This window comes from Camponotus vicinus, unplaced genomic scaffold (assembly GCF_025532165.1).
Source record: "Camponotus vicinus isolate PSW18456_S1 unplaced genomic scaffold, iyCamVici1.0 SCAF_10, whole genome shotgun sequence".
NCBI classification, from domain to species: Eukaryota; Metazoa; Arthropoda; class Insecta; order Hymenoptera; family Formicidae; genus Camponotus; species Camponotus vicinus.
In genome coordinates, this window is record NW_028141946.1 from 4,992,848 (window position 1) to 5,008,185 (window position 15,338).

Consider the following 15,338-nt stretch of genomic DNA (forward strand, 5'->3'; position numbering starts at 1 on the left):
ATATACATACATATAAAATGTATTATTAAAATAAATGTAATATATGTAATACATTTATTTTATGATTTTTTGCAGCATTTCAAATTTTTTAATTATATTTGTGGTTTATATTTTGTATTTCGAAAATATTGCATACATGAATATTTGAAAATTTGCTGCTCATTGTATAATTTCTTTACGTAACTTCTCATAATGCAAACATTCGAATTAAATCTTACTAAATGTCAGTTTGTCAAATTGACAGTCCTATTTTTTTAACTGTATCGCAAATAACCATAACAATACTATGGCCATTATGTCTAACATTAATCATTGACGCCACTATTGATGCTTATTGTTAGAACATACTTTACATTTGTACCTGTAAGAGAAATATAACATATATATATCTATTTATAATATATATAATAATATCTATGTATATAAATGTAACAAGACTTAATATTTAGTTTATGCACATATACACATAATACAATCTTAAACTAGAAAAAATATGCACATATACCTATATAACATATACACGCATATACTAATATATATTCATATATATACACCTATTATTACTAATATTATATGTTGCTACATTAAAAGCGAGTAATATTTATATATATATATATATATATATATATATATATATATATATATATGTATGTACATGATTCTGAAAGAAAAATTATTAATTTGAAGATGCAATTAATAACGAAGAGTCTGCAACGAATTAACAGATTTAGCAGAAATACATTCAAGTATGCGGTATTTCTTTTTATTTATTCTTTATATCTATTATATCTTTCTTCTTGTTTAAATACAAAATGTAGACGACAAATATAGTCAAAAAATTTGAAATGCTGCAAAAAATTATAAAATATATATGTTACATGTGTATATATATATATATATATATATATATATATATATATATATATATATATATATATATATATATATATATATGTATATACACATGTATATCTAAATGTATATACATTTTATAAAATTATGAAATGTATGTCTTTTTTTTCGAGAAAATATATTCTTTAATCTTCGACATCATATAACAAGAATATTGAATAGAATAGAATATTGAATAGATCTACTTTTTAATGTACAAGAAGTCTTTGATTTTATTTAATAAATTATTTTATTTCATTCTTTAACTACGGTTGTCGTCAATATAGACGGCGAGTATGAATACATATCCATAGTTAAAGAGTTAATTGATGTAATCCAACAATAAAAATGTAATTAATAGGTACGCAAGAAAAAAACTTATCTAAACTGATCGTATAACAAAAATAAATATAAATATATCTATTATGTTCTACCTAAAAACATGCTTATATTATCGAATAAATTCAAAATTGTTTTTATATTTGAAAGAATATGATAAGACATACATACACCATGTCAATACACATATTATACCATACACATATGTATGTCCCATCATCTTCTTCATATATATATCGTATATATACATTTATTTATGTCATACTTTTTTGAAAGAAGGTTAAAATTATATAAAGAGTTTGCGACATATAAATAAAATAAATATTAATATAAATTATGTATATATAAAAATATATACTATGTGTATATAGTATATATGTGTGTGTTATATACATATATGTATATTAATTTAAGATTGTATGCGTATATGTGCATAAACTAAATATTAAATCTTGTTACTTATGACAATTAAATTCTTTATATAAATGATAAAATAATCATAAGATACAAAAATTACACTATATATCTATAAATCTTATATAGAGAATGATTTACTAAAAATGATGAAGCACTAAAATATCTTCGTTGTTTTTAAGGCTAAAAAAATATCTGAGGGAAAAGTTTACAATAAAGTTGCATTTTGAAATTGTGCAAAACTTTTCCTTTACTTGAGTCGAAAGTTTTCTTCTATTTTTTTATCTCAATTTTCAATTCAACATTTTGATATTTTAAACAGATTATGTTTTTTCAAAACTATTTAACCTATAGTTTCGTTAAAAACTCTTCTTTACCTTTGAATGGGAAACTGTTTACTTACCTTATTTAAAGTACAAAGTAGGAGAGAGAGTTCAACTTCTGTATAAATTATCAATCTATTGGCATCCTTTAGAATAAATGTGAAAAATTTTAAATTGAAAAATAGGAGCAAAATTTCGACTTGGACAGATATTTTTTTCACTTTTCAATTGCAATGGAGATATTTAGATATTTTGTTCCTATTGGATCATCTTACACACTAGCGAAATTAAGACCAAATAAATCTTTATTTTCCAATTTTTAAGCGTTCTCGTTTTTTCTAATAAAGTTTCTTTTAAACTTTAGGACCTCGTCGTTAAATCTATTGGTTTTTTCGCAGATGAACTCTCTGTGTCGCTGGCGTTTTCTATTTCATCATCTTGCAAATTATTGTTTACAGGTATCGCGATGGTTTTCATGGAAAGATCCATTGGATTATCCTGTAACGGCTGACAGACGTCTTCTCGTTCCGAACTGCATTCGAATGATTCGTCCTCGGAAGTTCGCACTTCCTTCGGAGTCGGTGATCTCTCCGACAACGTTCTTTCGCTCTTCAGAACCGTGTCCAAGCAAAATCGATCGTTATTATTGTTCCTTTCGCAAAAATCATTCTCGTTGATAGACGACGTCAAGACTCTTGATCCGATCGTCGCTGTCGTCGATGCTGATGTCACGGTGGATGTCGCAGGACTGTCGTTCTCATCGTTCGTCGGCACCGGGGAGCGCCGCAACATGCTGGATGGGTGATTCGTCACGAGGGGATGGGACGCACCGTGATGCGACGCGTAGATATGAGCATAAGGGGAAAACATGGTAAGACCGGGCGGCTGCAGAAAAGCTGATGGCAGCAACGACATATTACCGAGTGAGAAGCCCAGCGGATTTGCTAGACTTATCATTTCCTTGCTCAAGACGGATAGATCAGCCACGGGCTGCTGCAACTGCAGTGACGGGTGCAGTGGTCGGAAACTCGGGTGTCCGATGAAAACCGCTCTCTTCTCGGAGACCTCGACGGAGCTATCGCTGTTGTGAGACTCAGGCGAGCTGATGCTAGGCGAGTTCGAATTCTTGTAATCGTCTAGACTGAGCATCATGGTTTCGTCCTTGCGTTGGCTACCATGAATAGGAGAGCTCGTTGGTTGCTGTTGCGAGAGCTGATGCGGCAACTGTTGTCGAGTGAGAATAGCCGGCTGATAATGATGTTGCTGCTGCTGCTGTTGTTGTTGTTCTATTTGTTGTTGTTGTTGCTGCTGTAAGAGACAGTGAATTTTAAACCAGTTTGATCTGCGGCCGTATCGTGAACCGGACTTGGACATGCCGACGTGGAGACATTTTCTTAAGCGACAGGCTTTGCACGCGGTACGATTTTTCTTGTTTATCACGCACTCGCCACCATTCTTGCATTCGGCGATACTATTCAGGTTATTGTATGAGCGCCCAAAGAATGACTGCAACAAGAATCATTAATCAATTAGCACTAACAGAATACAATATACATCATAGGACGTGCGATATTAAATCATCTTTCAGAAAAGAATATATTATATGAAAAATTTAAAAATTTAATTCTATTTGTAAAATATCAAATTTTAATTATAGTATATGTTATTTGTATGATATAAAAAAAGCTCGAAACGTATTCATTAGCAATATTTTGGGGAAATAACGAAATCTCCTTGATTATGACAATTACATTAATCAGCTAAATTAAATTAATCGCCACGTAATTTTTATTAAAAATACATTTGCTTAATTTTTGTTATTGTCTATTTTTTTACAGGTACATTGCGCTGTTTCTATTGAAGACATTATCAGTTACTATCGACTTGTCAAATCGGTATCGGAATCATCATGTGAGCCACGTTTCAGTCAAGACTGCGACGAGAGACGAAAGGCTTGGAAACCAGCGGCACAATACTGCAACGGCATTGTAACACTTGTAACAGGTACGTAACGTCGGAGTTGTTAGCGTGTAACCGTACGCTCTCGTTGTCTCATTCATGGCGTGCGAGTGCCAGGGGAGTGCGGTGAGGTCGACGGTCGGAGGCGCGTGCGGCCTGTTGTTCTCGTGCTAATTGCCCAAATGGTGCAATTCCACGTGATTCCGACACCGTGCTCGTTGCTTTCGTGTCACGAGCAACAATATGTCTATGTGCTTCTTTCTCTTTCCTCCTTTTTTGCATACGAGAAAACGCATATAAAATTACCGTATAATATAATACATATAATATTTCGATCGAGATATAAGTGAATTTTATTTTCTTTATTTTAAAGATAATTTTAGAAAAATTTGCCAATTTCGTCGTATGTAGAGAAGATTTTATGGTATTTAATACACCAATTATTTTTATAAAAGCTTAAATAATCGTTTTATAATAGTTTCAAACGTATCGTTATTGCGAAATGTTGCTTCTTTTACAACCGGATCGTTGCGAGACAACAGTTTCGGTTGAATTGACAGCTAGAATTTCTCAATCGTCGGCGATTAATATGTCGCTCGGCGCACAACAGACTGTCACATCGCGAATCGTCGAGCGTTTAAAGGGACGCCCGCGCGACCGCGTTGTCCACTTTCGCTTTTTCTGCCCGTACGCACGCTATATTATTAATCGTTTCTGGTTCGTTTGTCCTGGAAACGAGCTCTTCCTGCGGCCTGGTGGTCCCGATGCGCGGATTGCCGAGACCTATGGGCCGGCATCGCGTTCCACTTATTTTCGCCGTCGACGTCGTCGCTTGTCCTCCACCTTCTTGCCGACGTCGCTTACGCGAGTAAGAAAAGGAACGCGCGACGCTTCAGAAGTGATGACACAATTGAGAAAATGCTACCGTTATTACGTGCCCCCCTCTTTCCAGCCGCACGCCCCCTTCATTCGTCGTGCACAAAGTTATGCAAACAGCCCTACTTGAAAGCCATTTCAAGTAGCACTAGCTCGTTTCGTAGTACTAGCTTTGGACGATTATTGAATCTTTGGGAAGTTTGTTTTAATATATCTATTCGCGAGAAAGAAATTAATGAATTTGGAAAATTTTAATTATGTGATACGTTATCTCGCATCATTAAATATTGAATACTTAGAGGAAAGCAGGGCTAATAAGCCAAGGTTTATTATTCCTTGAAGTAAAGTTAGTTTTCCTTTTTTTTTTAATTTTCTTCTAATTCTATTATATTTCTCGCACGCCTTTTCGCAATACTTTGCTATGACATCTATAATTCTACGCGTGAAAGAGTTTAATTACAATCGTTAAAGAATTTTACAAAAAAAAAGAAAAGAGAGAATCTCACACCGGACACACGCGTGAAGGGGAGCCCCCTTTCTCGTTCCGATCACTGTGCCGCCTCGAGACGCCGGCTTCCGGTGCTTCGCACTTGTCCGCCACGATTGTTTCCGCCCTAGTTCACGGTTACGTCAGCACGACATTGTTTCGTTTCGTTATTTTCGTTTTCAGGCCCATCGTAGCATGTCAGTTCTCCCTCCTCTGCGCAATCCCCAGGCTCTTCCCCGCCGCTACCGGTCTCGTTTTTCTCGCTTCACGCTTCTCGAGCGAGCGATTCGACGCTGATGCCGCCCGGTGTTCGTCATTTTTTAATCGAATCGCGCGCGTATGCTTGCCGTTTTTGGACCCCCTCGAGCCAGGTTGACACGCATGCCTGACCGAACGTTTAACCTCGGAGCTACGGAGCTACTCGTGAAAGCGACCGCTCGCTTGCCGACCTGCCGCTATGGGCCTTTGCGAAACCACGGGAAAGAGCGTCGCCCCGTTCGGCGCAGCGTGTCGCTTCGACCGAGAAAAAGTGCGAACGAGCCACCGAGGAAAACTTCGCTATTAGACCGATTGATCAGGAGCGAGGTTCTCCTCTCTCGGTCACAAACGTGCCGTGCTTTTTTCACGGCGAGATCGATTTCCTTCATGCTCGTTATTTCTCGATTCGATAGAGCGATTCTTCGTTTGCGGATATCCCGATCACATTATGTAAAGAAACGAGTTTGGACTTGATTTTATATCATTCTTTCTATTTTATTTAATTTAGTGTTTATTTATGTTTACTTAATTTATGTCAATTAGTTTATAGTTAGAGCTCATTGCAGATATTATTTATATTTAGAAGAATTTAGAATTTAGTTTTTTAAACCAAATAATCATTTTCCAAAAATTATAGCGCAAGATGTTATGAGTTATTAAATTTAAGCGAAGCTAGAAAACTTAATCAACTTTTTAATCGATAATTTTCAACGTAATAATATTCTGAAGTTGAGAGGAAGAGACAGAAAGATTTTAATATTAAATGGCAAGATTTACCTTGCAGCCCTCGCAGGTGAACGCGCCAAAGTGGAAGCCAGCCGCTGGTTCGCCGCATACCTTGCACTGTTGGTTCATCTGCAAGAGAAAACAATAGCTAAACAATTGCAACAAATTGTATTGTAGCGATTTCTAGTTACATTAAGCAACTAGAGCTGTGTATGAATTAGTGTATATTTCGTAAAAATGCTATACATATATTATCTCAGAGATTGAAGTAAAAAATTTCAATTTCTTAGAAAAATATTTTCTCATTTTCAAAAAGAGATTAAGATAAAACTTGCTATTTAACATTAATCTTTCATCATATTTAATAGTTTATGTATTGTTCATAATGATCAAAGTAAAACAAGAAGATGAATAAAATATAATAATTGTACTTTTTACTCTTTTCGTGATTTCTGTAACAAGTTATGTGTACATTTTGTGCGTGTGTGTATATTATTTGTCGTTTTATTTCCTAAATTTTATCAGATGTGGAAATTTGTTTTTTCGTATAAGAATTAAACGCGTTTCTTGCTGACAGCGTAGGACAATGTATGCAATAATTAAAATTTTATCAGTTAATTACATATGCGAAATTATATAATATTTGAAAATAAATTGTATCTATTAAATGATCCACTATTTTTATACAATAATAATATATAGACAGTACCCTAAAATAATAAGTAAAGTCGAGAAGAAGAGACACCCCCATAGCAAAATTTATTCAATTTTGCCCTACGCTAAACAATTTATTTAGTCATTATTTCTACGCTTCTCTTCAAATTTTATATCTTCATTTTTGTATTAAATATTCAGTAAATACATGACTTATAAATGTATATCATGAAAAGACATTAGAAACTGATAGATTAGATACCGAAATTATAAAAACCTAATTAATGCAAGTTGTTGCAATAGCATAAAACTCAACGATATTGCGATGTTTCTCTAACGAATCACTTCCTACGCGACGGAAACGGAAAGTGGATCGACCGAAGATACACGTACGTTTGACAAGTCGGCGATGCAATCTTTATCGTGCGCCTACACCGATCGAGCGCGCGATTGAGTAAGAGAAGAGGCGCGTTGCATAATGCGCCGCTTTGCAGTGCAGCTCGCGCGCGCGCGCGCGCGCACGCGAATCGCTGGATCGTGGCAAAGCGGTGCGTGTTACGTTCAACGAGCGGAAAACTCTTGCGCTTGCTTTTTTCCCCTCAGTCGTGTTTTCTGTCTCTCTTTCTCGCGCCGGTTCCGCCGAGCCGGCTCCTTTCGCCTTCTTTGGCCGATCGTCCAGAAAACGGACCGTGGCTCCGCGGTCTCGTTTTCACACCTCGTCGCTTTTATTCCTCCCTTGCATAACGTGCATTTGTGTAGGCCAGCGAAGCGATGCCACGTTCCGAAACAGAGACAATCGACTCCTACTCCGAAATGTTCCTTGTTCTCTTTTATTTCTATCGTTTTTCCTTTTTCGAACTCGTCCACTCGCGACGTCTCTCCGGCTTTTATTTTATTTACTTATTTATTTATTTTTTAAACAAAATGTCAGAAGATCACGAATATATGGGACAATAGCGGTGACCTAGATGCTTGTACCACGGCCCGAGGGCACAACTGTGCCCATCTCCGACGACTTTCATACGTGACGGACTGTCGCTAAATGGGAAAGTAAATCTCAACTAATGGAAGAGACATCCACGTTGTTTGATCAACGGAGTCTCTCTCTCCTGACCTACACCCAACAGTCGTTGACACTTGTCATTCGCGGATGCCGCCGTTTCTGCCGCGGTATATTCTACAGGTTTACGCTTGTACGTACCGCACAATTCCGCATTTGTATTTTTTCACTTATCTGCGTTCGCATGCTTACTTCCCATCGCGTTACACACACACAGCACAAAACCACGTTACAATCATGTTATATGTTATAAATTGATTTATATCGACAATTAATAGTTTACGTTATAAATTGATTTATATTAACAATTAATAATTTATTTTATTTTATGTCTTACGTTCTCAGTGTGCACATACTTCTCTTAAAGTGTGATCGTCTACTGTTCCCAAATACTTCCTGCTTGAAATACTTCTCTAATATGTGGAAAAACTGGACGTATCGCATTCTTTATTCGTTGATATCGATGATCGATTTGGTTATTAAACGAGTATTTCTCAATTTTAATCAAATTATTTAGTATATTATTCACTAATGAGTTGCAGGAGGGAGGGAGAAGGACCTGCCCTATCTATTTACAAAATGTATTCTTTGTGCATTCCTTATAAATAGGGACTGGCTTTCGTTTTGATAAAATGGCTCAACAAGGCCCAACAAGGCTCCGACGCCTGATCAATGGCAACCTGTGTTAATAGAGGTAGAGTACATCCGGTAACAGGTAAATCTCATTCGGTGGATGCCCATGCGTTCCACGTCGATGCAATCGCGATGTTTAAATGATATTGTGTCGTGTTGAGGTGTCGCAACAAGATACATACAATATCGTCAGATAAAATCGAACGAGGTTAGTGAATTAGATTCCGCTGAAAAAAAAATAACCGCAAAATATAAATAATTATAATATTAAACAAATAAAACAAATAGAAATGTCAAATTATGAAATATAATCAATTGATTATATAGAAATATTTCGTCCATTTACTTTATATACTAATTACTTTGCAATATAAATCAATAATATTCAAAATGTAAAAAATCACATGCAACTATTAATAGTAATAACTTTATTGAGTGCAAACATATTAAGATAGTAAGGTTACTTACAAAAAAAATTATAAATCAATAGGTGCATGCAAAAGGCGAGATGACTATAATACCATTGCTACAAGACCTAATAATCAAAAAAATCTGTAACTTACAAAACATAACTACAGCAAGAAGTTTGTTAGATAGCATAGATAGAATAGGTAGAAGTAAATAAGCAATAACGTAACAAATAAATTAAAATGCATAGAAAAATAATAATGTGAAACAAAATAAACAAATTAAAATACGCACCCAAGAAAAGCGACCGCAGATTTGAAGAAGCAGAGAGAAGAAGAAGATTGCATGCCATGAAGGAATAAATTGAAATATTATGTATAAAATAAAGTAATCATTATTAAAAATATTTAAAAATTTAATTGAAAAATCTTGACAAAAGACATAAAAACGCCAATAGTGAAAGGTGATTCTTATTAGCTATACATAATATTTCTATAAATGAAATCGTTGGTTTTGCCTAGGTAATTAATAAACGCTATCTATTCCTTCCTATGTCTTCTCGATTCGCGAGAATTATTCGGCGTAATCGGGAATTTTACAATTACACTTGACAACGTAAGTGGTTGCCGCGTGCTTGTTACGCCGATCTCTATCCGCCTTAGTCGGTGCATGCAAACAGCTGATTCACGGCTCGCTAATCGTAATAGCTCGCGCGGTATTACAAATTACGAGCTATTATCGCGAGCTACGTATTGTCTTTCCTCCAATTTCCCGAGGATCGTTTCCTCATAACAGCGAAAGAATCTGGGCTCTTTAAGATGGATATCCTGTTCGTTTATTGTTCGTTCGCTAAGTTATATCGATTTTTACGATTGTCGCAACGAAGCGTTCCCGCGAAAGCGAGTCACTCTTCTCGAGACACCCGGACACGAATCTGGATAATAATAAAAGGCGACCCGATCTTCGATTCGCCGCCGATCGGCGGCCCGCTCGTGCGGACGCAAAGGTGCTCCGTAATAAGCACTCGTCTCTCGGCAATCCTGTCTACCGACGACGAGACTCGGCGTGTATTATCGTCGAGAGCGGATCTCGGCGGCAACGATCATCGCCAAGATCGTCGGGGACCGCCACGAGGCCTGACCTTGCGCGATTGTTGCGCAGATCCGAGCGAGCCGTGAGAATCGTAACGACTCCCGCGAATCGCAAAGTCTCTGTCCGATGATCATCGACGGTGACTGCGAGACATTTGATGCGCATCTGTCAGGATGGTCGCAAAGCATTTGATCGTTGCAATTCCTGCGGGCCATGTCATATTTTTCTTTTTTCATATGCCGATATTCTCTACAAACAACCACCCACTGTGTCTTTCATCGCCGAAAAATAGACTTTCACGTTTTCGGTCAAATAAACGAGAAACATGAGCCTAACGAAAAAAAGAAAAAACTCATCCTCACCTCATATTCATCCTTTTCGCTGAATTGCTATTGATGTGGCTAAATAAAAAATGAATCTAATACTACGCTTTTTCTTGTAGAAAAAAATATTCTTTCAAAGATATGATAATAACAAAAAGTCCAGAACGCGATTCTTTCCAAAAGACTTATTTTAACTGATCCCAAATTTTGCGGTTAGAATCCAAGAAGTATTCAGAAATAAACCATTAAAATTCTTTTGTCTATTATATTGTGAAAATCACTACGCACTGTAATAGCTGAAATTTTTCTAAAAACCTGATACTCGGAATTTTCAAGGCGATGTGAAGGGACAGATGTTTCGAACTATGAACTCCTCTTTAAAAAGTTTGTCCTTAAAGTCCTTAAAATAAATCTTTAAAAATCGTTCTTGAAAAAAAGCGTTTAAAAATTTTCGAACTATCACATGTAGCGTGTATATCATGAAAATATATTATCATTTTTTTTCTCTTTCTATTGCATATTGCATCTTTTTATAAAATTGTAAAAAACTGCGCTTCTACTTTTTAATTATTGTAAATCAGTTTTATTGAAGCGAATAATGATTAACGAAGAAATAAATATTAATAATGCAGTAATGGAATTTTTTTTAACACGAACGCGGCAAGAATGTAAAAAGATGGATATATTTTTATTACTTGTTTTTATGGGAGGTCAAAAACTGAAAAACACAAATGATGTGTTATTAAATAACAAAGAGGAATTCTTTGTCCTTTCGAATGAAAAAACTTGACATATATAGCTACGTAAGATTTGCAACATGTATATAGTCATCAGCGGCGGCCGACGGCGATTCATCTTGCTATTGATTACAGGCCGCTCGGTACCATTCCAAATATCAGTCCATCACTCGCACGTGCACGTCCATCCGAATTGATCGAGAATTTCGCTCAAACGCCAATCGATGCGGCGATCGATCGGCCTGCGAGGAAGCGGTTCCGGCATCTCGCAACCTCATCTCAGCGAACGGCGCAGCGGCGCTCCAGTTTGCGAAGAACAACTTCCGTTCTTTCGAAACGGAGCGACGTTTCGCAACGTGCGTTCCGCCAATTCCGGCCTTCGCATCGGCCTGCGTGTGCGATGACGATGTTTCCGATTCTATTCTATATATCGCAACCGACGCTCGATCGACATGCGGACGATTTGTCGCGGCTTGTATGAAGTCGCGGACAAATGCTACGGTTTACGATGACAGACAATTTTGCGAATGCACGCGCGTCTGTCAGAATTGACAAGTCACGAGTGAGAATTCATCACGGCATCTAATCCGCGACGAAACGATTCCGAAGCAAATTCTCATCGCTCTCGCGTTCTCGATCGTCGATTTCGAGGCACTAAGCGACTCGATAGCATTAAGATTGTATCGAATACGAAAGAATTGATGAATTGCGATCATATCGATAATTTTAATCGATCAAAAGTTTTATCAGACAACTTTACCGAGTCAAAACCGTTATGTTTGCTATGATTCGCTATGATTTTCTCGCGGCTGTAAATAAATCTATCTTTTCTCATAGTTAATTCTATTTTTTCATGTATGTTATTTGATGTTTATTTAGATATTTTTCAACAATTTTCTAAAACTAACCGAACGCTGCATTAAAAATTTTGCTCCGATATTGGTGTGAAACAGATTCTTAATTCAATGAAACGACAATATTATTATGAAATATTACTTACTTTTGTTGTTGCGATGAATCAACGGCAGATGTAAACAGCATTCAGCATTGATTTGGCTTAGCCGGATTCTATTCTGAATCACTACTAATCTTCGAAGGCAAGTCTTCCAGAAAGTGGCGCTCTTCGCCACTGGTCACCTCAACATTCGCATTTGACAAGACACAAGACATCGACGATTGTTGTTCATTGTCTCCAGGGGATCACATAAGAGCAACACGACACAAAATTCCACAGTCGATCAAACACACTTAGCAGGATATTTTCCACAATGTATACATCTCTAAGTAAGGTCTCTTACCGTTATTATAATGTGTCAAATTTTCTATCCGAAAAGATATCCGCTCGACATCGAAGAGAAATCACTATTAACAACATCCAACAGTTTGAACCTCAAGTTGAACCGCACCAGTCCGTGCCTCTTGATTGCACCTTGCCGTGACTAGTTTCGTGCAAAAGGTCGCGAACCGACGACGGCGAGTGCAAATTCTCGCGACTGGTGCGACCGGATAACGGAAGAAAATGAAGACTCTTGACGCGCCGATGACCGTTAGGTGAATGACTTTGGTAGGTGAGGGTGTCCACGTCGATTCTTGAATCGGCCCCCACTTCTGCACATTTATTTTCCACGGTCCCACTTGGATCGAGTTTCCGCTCGCTCGCTCGTTTGCCGTGCGGCACGGCTCGCTCTCGTAAGTGTTTCTCGAATGGGCCTTATAGGCATACTGTGCGTCGGATCGGCACTATCCAAGTGGTACAGGTGGGTTGCGGTCCTGTCGTAGCTTTGGTGGGGATTTTGCTGGACGACCGGATAATCCTTCTACACTTCGCGGTGGGGGTTGACGAGGGAGGGGCTTCAACGCTTTACCCTTTCCACTTATCTTTTCCTCTACTCCTTTCTTTGTATCTTCTCCTACCCTTTGTGAATCTTAGATATCTACCTACGACATATGGATTCAGATTCTTAAAGTAGACTCTTTGTGATATATTCTTTCTTTTTGTTTTTTTTTAGAAATAAAGATTTACGATCTCTACTGCAGATTATATTTTTTCAATGATATATTGATCCAAAAATTGACGGCTAAAGCCGAAAGAACAAAAGAGTGTTATTTATAAAATTTCCAGTACTTCAAAGACAGACTGATTGATTTGATTTGAATATCATAGTGTACAAAAATTATATTATCATAAACTAGCTCTCCATTTTGTATGTTGTAATTATTGTTAAAGTTTTTTTTTAATAATTTTTTTTATATCAGAAGAATAATGTTAAAAGAAATCTACAAGTTTTCTTTTATTTCTTTTAAGTAACTTTTTTGAAATTTTCGATGATATAAGGAAGAATAATCTCGACTGATGAGACTAATTTTTTAATGTATTACAAATTTCAGATGTAATCAATCATTAAAAGAAAAAAAATTGTTAGTCGCTCGATAGTGATTTATCTTTTTTTCTATAATGTCGACTTATTTCACATCACGCATTAAATATGCATTTTCGTATTATTCTTTCGAACAAACAATAACGTGGGAAACACTTTCAACAGGTGACAACGACCATATGTTGAAACTTTGTTTCAAGAAAACAATTTATAGCAGTTTGCTTTACATAATAATTTGCTATTTAGATTATGACATTTATGCGAAAGACATCGACTATGCGTTTTTGTATGATTTGACATGAACGCATTTACATTACATATGTAATGAGATGATTCTCGAGATACATCTTTCGAAGGACGATCATGATAACACGTGGCAATCTCGGATTGCGCTCTCAGATGATAAATAAATTCGATGCTTATGACGTGCTCGATCGCTCGCTTGTATAGGTTTTCAAGATTTTCTATAATTATTTCCCCTCAAAGCACGATGTTTTTCTCATATTTATCTATTCCGAATGATATTTCAAAAACACGTGAAATGAAAATTATTTTTACTAGCATAAAATTTCCATCGCGTCGGAACATGATATAATATTCACCTGAAGTTATAAAAATCGATTAATTAACCGGCAATTAATAAAATTCTAAACTAAAATTCTAAATTTAAAACTGACAAATATTGCTGACATTATGAAATTGGAGCCACCTGTCTGCCGGAGTGTTTTTCCTAATCATCGTGTTCCTAATCATCTATACTATAGCTATACTATTGAAAATAACCATTCCTATTTTTTGTTCAAGATTCTTTCTTCTATATAAAATTTAATTGTAAAATAGAACACGTAAATAATTTAAAATTAAGATAAATACGTGCGTAACACATGCGTAACAAATACAGCAAACAATACAAGTTAATTTAGTTAGTATTTAAATACATTTGTCAAATTTTTGAATGAAAGAACTTTTAAATGGATGAGACCTTATTTTAAAATGCAATTTTAGCCGTTAGAAACAGAAATAGAAAACAAAAAAGAACAATAACTTAAACAATCCTTTGATTTTTTATGATCAAAAATCACTTGAGAATCTAATTCAAAATTATGTACATTGTGTTTTAAAATAACGTTATGAAAATGTTTTGTATTATAACGGCATCTGTAACACTTGTTGCTCTCGTTTTGGCCCTAGCATTTATATTGAGTTTTTCGCAGAATTGCATCTATGAATAACGTGAACCCTTTCCTTTTTTTACCTGCGAATACCATATCTTAAAATTTCATAGTCGAGCAGTTTTCTAAAAAGTTAGAAAGATTGTCATTTTTCTTCTTTATAAGAAAAATTTTTAACAATTGAATAACACAAGAATTGGAATAAATTATTATTATTATAATAATACAAAGAAAAGAGAAAGAAAGGAAGAATGACTTTCAGTTTTTCAAATTTTTGTCGGTAGAAATTTTTTTTTTATAATCTATATCAAGAATGTATAGAACTTTTAATCATAGAAATAGGGAAATTTCTATGATATGATTGGTTAATGTAGCATTTATATATTCTGGTATCGTTTTTTAAATCATCACAATGTAAATCATTTCGTTCGCTTTCATTTATTTCGCCTGTCTCGAGTAAAGCTGTATCTCTGAAAGAATCTATTCATCCAGGCTTTGGCTGAAAATTTACCTCACGAAAGCCTCGTTTGCGTTTAGCACAAGGTTCGAGCGAAACGAAACATAGAAAAGTTTTTCCTCCCTCTTTCTACCCCTTTGCTTCTCCTGCC

At 35.9% G+C, this 15,338-nt stretch overlaps 1 protein-coding gene across 3 annotated transcripts; it reads right to left on the reverse strand.

The window, feature by feature from the left end:
- Positions 1 to 1,013: 1,013 nt before the first annotated feature.
- On the reverse strand, positions 1,014 to 13,064 carry LOC145960486 (uncharacterized). Of its 3 annotated transcripts, none has more exons than XM_083079996.1 (4): positions 12,479 to 13,064; positions 8,344 to 8,847; positions 6,325 to 6,402; positions 1,014 to 3,473 (listed from the first exon to the last, which is right to left on the reverse strand). In XM_083079996.1, exons 3-4 carry the CDS (start codon positions 6,400 to 6,402, stop codon positions 2,328 to 2,330), a joined length of 1,224 nt encoding a protein of 407 aa, XP_082936122.1. In that variant the 5' UTR covers positions 8,344 to 8,847; positions 12,479 to 13,064; the 3' UTR covers positions 1,014 to 2,327. The 3 variants fall into 3 exon arrangements, with proteins under 3 accessions (XP_082936122.1, XP_082936121.1, XP_082936119.1); XM_083079995.1 differs by having other exon boundaries at positions 8,325 to 8,847; XM_083079993.1 differs by lacking the exon at positions 8,344 to 8,847 and having other exon boundaries at positions 12,181 to 13,062.
- Between the last annotated feature and the right edge of the window lie 2,274 nt (positions 13,065 to 15,338).